Source organism: Egretta garzetta, unplaced genomic scaffold, assembly GCF_000687185.1.
Source record: "Egretta garzetta isolate BGI_Z169 unplaced genomic scaffold, ASM68718v1 scaffold256, whole genome shotgun sequence".
NCBI classification, from domain to species: Eukaryota; Metazoa; Chordata; class Aves; order Pelecaniformes; family Ardeidae; genus Egretta; species Egretta garzetta.
The window spans coordinates 2,940,689-2,946,755 of NW_009260073.1; the positions used below are offsets into that span (position 1 = coordinate 2,940,689).

Below are 6,067 nucleotides of genomic sequence, written 5' to 3' on the forward strand. Positions count from 1 at the left end.
ATCTGAGATCAGACAGAGTATCCCCATGCTCATATTCTGCCCTGCTTCCCTTCCTACATTGTACGGATGTAAATACTTTTCAGTCCACACGTTATTTTTTATAGCTTCTTTTACTTTAGGGTAAGGTACTTTATTCAATACATACATAATTTAAGCAAGACAGTGAAACCTCTGGTAAGGAATCTCTCAGACAAGCAGCCTTTGTCTTACGAATGCCCCTCAACCGTTTCAAACAGGATCCCCTGAGGCTTCTAATACTATTATCGTTCAGCCTCTGCTAAAAGGCACCACTATTAGTCAACACATTTTTCTGACAGGTTTAACACTGTATATTCTGCGCTGCATTTCAGGTTAAAAAAACCCCCAAAACATCCATCTGAAAAAGTAAGTAAAATCATTTATGCCTGAGAACATTAACTCAGCGTAGGAACAATGCCGAATGGCTATTGCTGTGTTCCGTGATTCATTTGGCAGTAACGCCACCGGGTACCTGATGCAGAGCTCCACTCCAATGTGGACAGAAAGGCTTCTTGATGAAAAATAATGATGAAATTAAAGTAAAAATAAATCCAGGATGTAATGATTGATAGGTGAAAACACTAGACTTTTCTTGACAGTCTTTGTTTGAAAAGTAAAACAAGCTTTTAACCAGATATTGTGTTCCACCTGCCAGCATAGAACAATGGAAAAAAACCTGCATTAAACAAACAGGCCTTTGTACAGGCTACGGAATGCTTTCACTGATGTCCAGATCTTTAAAACTGGAAACCGCTCATGATGAAGCGTATGGAGCAAGGACACGGTCCTCGATGATCCACGCGGAGGAGCTGGGTTAAAGCGTGTATACAGGGTTGCGTAGGTACAAGCGTGTGTCTCTCCCAGCAGCCAGAGCAGACTACCAGAGGAAAGGACGTTTATTCCCCCCAGAGTGCAGAAGCCAGAGAAGCATGGGGTATGATGCAGTGTTTTGCTTCAACTCAACATTATTTTGTAATGCACTTTGGAAAATATGCTTTCAGACATAAAGCAATGCCAGACGGAAGCGTTGTGGATACAACGGTTGGTGGGAGCTGTATCCTACCTTTGGGCCAGTGAGTCTGCTTACCAGTTGCTTTTCCCGCGTCCCTCTTTTTCCCATGTTGCAGGAGAGTTAGCTGTTCAACATGGCATAAATACCAGGGAATGTCAGCTCCGTTGGCCTTTTCAGCTGCCGAGGGGCTTTCTTATTTTTGTTAGCATTGCTGTAAGGGTTTTTTTTAATGTTCTGTGCAAGTGGATTTGAAGACTGTACCCCTTCTACTTACCTAGAAAGATCTCTCAAATCTGTTAAATTACAGGGTGGCAGAAAATAGATTTTTGCGTAACAAACCTTATTTCAGGGATAGGGAAAATTTCATCTCTAAATAACAAAAGATGGAAAAGTCACAATGCATGTGACAGCAGAACAGGGACCGCAATAGTGTAAGACACAAACAGACCTTTCTGTCCTCCCCTATTTGCACTCACAAAAGTGACCATGTGCAAAGCAGATAGATACATGGTTTCTCATCGCTGATAAACAGGACAGTATTTCCTCGTGCTCTATTTCATTAATTTTACAATGTATGAACTATGCTTCTATGATTAAACATATTCAGATGTCAACTACAATTAAAAAGCATTTAAATAAAATTATTGAGTGTACTAGGAGGAAAAAAAATACAAAATAGCTGAAAGAAATGTAATAAACAATGACAATCCAGGAGAACAGGCTACCTACGATACTGGGAGGTTCTTCCTGTCTATGAGGTAAACCAGCCTGAACAGATTCTGAGGTTCATAGCTCAGGATTTTCAGCTAAGGATACGGACAAATTGTCACGGTTGCTAGGGTTGTTACGAAACGTCATCCCTGCTGCTCAGTTACGCTCCCTCTACCTACTGCCTCAGAGAAAAGGTGATTGCGCTGACATGCGACCTCCCCACCCAAAGCGTGACTTCTTTTCACAACTTCCTTTCCAGGCCAGTATCAGTAACTCCAGCTGATAAAAAGCTTCATAAAGATAAATTCATAAAATTAACCCCCAAACTTGGTAATGCATCTGAGAGGAGATTGATTTGGGGGTGTTTCAACTGCCAAACAGAAGGGAAATTTTCCAATTCTTGCATACGAAAAAGATTACTTTGGCCTGCAATGTGGTTCAGCTGTTGGAATTAAGAAGTAGACATAAATGAATGTAGAATTATGGGTTAGCAAACAGAGAGCTTTACCCGTACTCTTAACTGGCTCAGAAAATTTCTTTTCAGTATAATTCTGTATGCATATCCTCCAAAATTTTGATTTAGTAAAGTTAATGCCTATTACTATACAAGTCTCGCAACACAAAGTGTTATGTAAGTGGTACACATTATGATGATGTTTTTATTTGCTACTGTAAAAAATAGTTAACAAGCAGAACACTATGATAATTTGTTCAGGTTGCCTAAAATTAAATACTGAAACCAATTTTTGAAATACACGTTTTTAACTGGCACTTAGGGTGCAAACAATGGAAAAGGGCATTTGGGCTGAAATGTTTTAAAAACCTTTACATTGTGATTTCCTTCACACGTCGTCTACAACTGAAAGAGTCAACATTTAGAATCTGTATTTAAATCAATGCTAGTATCGATAGACTTCAGTTTAAATTAATGCAAAGGATATGCTCTAATGGAAAAGAAATTACTCACTCTACTAACTACTTCTAAAGCCTAAAAGTCTGAAAGAGTTTCAAAATGTTGTTCAACATTGTACGTGCAAAACCGCATTTAGTGTCTTCAGTGAGTGGCCAGATGCCTCTCGCACCACCCCTTCTATCTGCATACATTAAAGACGTGAGGTCTGTGGTTTCTGCTCAGCCCCGTGGTGACGACGGCTGGGAAACTGTCACTCTTGTGCTTTCAAACAACTGGTCTGGATATGTGAAATTTGCAGAACGGGAAGCAATAGCTGGAAAGCATCCTGAATGTAAGTAGTACTGTTGCAACCCTAATGGGGAGAGAAAACATGTGGTTTGTCAGTTTAGTGGTCATGTATTTCAGGAATTACACTGTACTTTTTAAATACACTTTTGTTTTTGACCTCTGCATCATGCTATATTAGCGTATCTATCCACACAAGATTTTAGACTCTGTAGATAACAAAAATGATGAATCACAACAGTTTACAACTAACAGGGACAGCCTGAACCACTATATAAAAATCTGACTTCCCCCCAGTTTGAACTCTTGGACAGTTTTGTTTGTAATGTGAGTAGAATAAAATGCCACAGCGTTCAGAAGTAGATTTGACTGTTTAAATACAAACCAGTTAGTCTTTCCCTCAACAGAACTAATTTTGAATTTGCTGTAGGTGGAAGAAGTGTCACTGAAATTAACAGTTTGAATTGTTATAATAGTCTTAATGCATAGTACTATTTTTGGAATTTCTAATACAGAACAGCATAGCAGCTTGTAATTGTCCATGAACCTAGGCTGTACTGATACACATTTGTATACAAATACGGGATTTAAGAAGTACAAAATAGCGTATTCCACAATTCTGGACATTCCCAGATTTTGCAATTCCCGGAGCAGAGAAAGATACGTCAGCTGCAACAGCAGCTTTGCCCTATCACAAAAGGAACGGTAGGGTAGTCTTTACTACAGCTCTGTTCAACTTTCCATGATTTTTCTTACAGGTATTGTTAACTCAGTGCAAAATTGCTTATTGTAAAACAATCTTGTCCTCATTTTTAAGGGAACACAGCTACCAGATAGAGTGACAATTTGTAGTCACTACTGTATGTTTATTTATGATTAAAGAGAAGTGTGATCTAATTAGCAGAGTTAAAAGAATTCGTGCTGCAGATAGGACACATTTTAGTACTTTAGGAGCATTTTATTCCCTCTTGACCTCTTCTCTTCTCAGTAAAACTGAGGCACATTTTACTCACTGTGCTTTTCTGATGAAAAATAGCTCATGGTGTCTAACAGAAGAGGTCACTCATAGATCACGGTGCCTAATAAAAGCAATCAGTCATGAACATTTTTTTGGTCATGTCTGATGCCTGGTTATCCATGTGCTGACCAAGCCTGCTGCTAGACAGTGAATCTTTGTAGAAATCTAAACGCCAGTGGGTGGGAAGCACTGTAGCATACCTGCAACTCAAATTTTGAAGAAAGGAGTAGTCTGAAACTGTGAATGAGAAATACTTTGCAAGATTTGAAGTAGGTAACAGAACAGCAAGAACAGACTTAGCCCAGGACACTTGTGAACAGGTAGAAAAGGGCTAAACAGGACACTGCAAATTGTCTGCTGTGCTCTGACCAAACAGCAGCAGAATTTAAAGGTTGGCCAGCCTCACTTCAGCCACACAGTTCTTAAGAATCCTCAGTAAATGCAGTATTACTCCTACAGTATTTGTGGGAGAGGCTGAACACAAAACCGGGAGGTTTATGAGCTGGCACTGAACAGCCAGAATTATATTGTCATTACTTTTTATACAGTTCTGTCTTCAGACATAAACGCGACTGTTTCATTTCAAAATCATTTTACTAGAACGTTTCCTAATGTGAAAAAAGTGAAGCCTTACCTCTAATAGCACACTGTTGATGATGGGGGTAAGAACCTCTGCCTTCATGCTGCTCTGTAAACCAGAAAATAAAATGAAATGCCAGGACAAGAAATACATTTACCAGAAATATACTGATATCTGAGAAGTGGGTTTATGAATTCTATATAGGTCTTGCTTCACCTTGACTCTTACTCAGACTGTTTATCACACTGTTCCTGATAACTGTGTTGACATTTCATACACACTTCAGTAGACCCTACGTATTTCTATCGCTGCGTACAATGAACTAAGACAGGCCCAGGGTTTTACTTTTTCATCAATTTTTGTACCACAGAGTTTCCAATTGCCTGGTTTCCTATGGACATGAGATTTATGTGATGATGTCTGTCCATCTGTCTGTCAGTGCCCTTTTCATCTCTCCTCAAAATTTTTTAACCCCTGGCTCGTTTTGAAGGAAACAAGAAGGAAAAATACAAGAAGAAAAAATACAGGTGAGAAGGAAAAGGAAGTTCTTAGAAGTTTCACAAATATCAGTGGTTAGGAGGAAATGAAAGGCCCAGGTGAGCTCCCCTACAGAAGGAAAACCAGGTGAAACTCAGATCCCCAAACTGGAGGCAATGTATGTTGAGCTGGACAATGCAGGCTGGCCAGTAAACATCGCTCAGCACGCATAGCACTTTTCTCAACCATCAAACAGGAATAAAGATGGGTACGATGAGTAGGGACACTACTAGAGGCTAGAAAACCAAGATTCGTCAGCTGCTCTGCTTTTTAAAAAGGCAAAAGTTCTTTCCTTTTTTTATTCTGACTCTCTTTGCATTGTGTTTTTTCAGAATGACAGTAACCTCCACCAAGAGTTGCTCTCTTTCAATACCGAACGGTGGACTTCATGAGAACAAAGGAAACAGAACACTGATTAATTTAATTGAAGGATGCCCGCTTACAACTTTGTAGCTTTCATATTGCAGATTTAAAGAAACATGAAACACCTTAATTTTAGTTTGGAGAAAGATGGCAGAACAAAGGGAAGATGGTTAGAGAAAAGAGAAGCTATTTTACTGTCAGTTACTAGAAAATCCATTACAAAGTGCACTGTTCAGTTGGTTGTCAATAAACTGAAATAGATAGAGAGCGGTATCAAATACTATTGATTGTATGAATCAATAAGCTAAAGCCTGAAAGACATCTTGCCCAGCAAGCAAAGCTGGTCTTTCTTACTTCTGCATTACCGCTCACTCAGAAACGTCACCAACGTTATAGACTCTGTGTACAGCCAGCACTATAGCTAATAGGTCTGAATTCTGCAGGTGTAACTAGAGGGATGGCATTATATTTGAAAAAACCCAATATTTTCTGTTCTAAGCCATTTCTCAGTTGCCCACAAGTTAATGCACTTTGCAGGACACTGGAAGGTGTTTGTGAAAACCCAGGTGCTGTTGGCAGGTTAAGGGGGAAGTTGAACCACTGGGACATGCAGGAAGATGTAGATTTTCT

General features: G+C 39.4%; 1 protein-coding gene across 1 annotated transcript in view; it reads right to left on the bottom strand.

Annotated features, from left to right (window-relative positions):
* Positions 1-811: 811 nt before the first annotated feature.
* The window catches only part of FAM114A1 (family with sequence similarity 114 member A1), a 34,024-nt gene continuing 28,768 nt past the window's right edge, over positions 812-6,067 (bottom strand). The window contains exons 12-13 of the mRNA XM_035896741.1: positions 4,592-4,645; positions 812-3,006 (exon numbers count right to left, since the gene is read on the bottom strand). Coding sequence (XP_035752634.1) covers positions 2,905-3,006; positions 4,592-4,645 — 156 coding nt within the window. The 3' untranslated portion in view covers positions 812-2,904. The remainder of the gene's footprint in view (positions 3,007-4,591; positions 4,646-6,067) is intronic.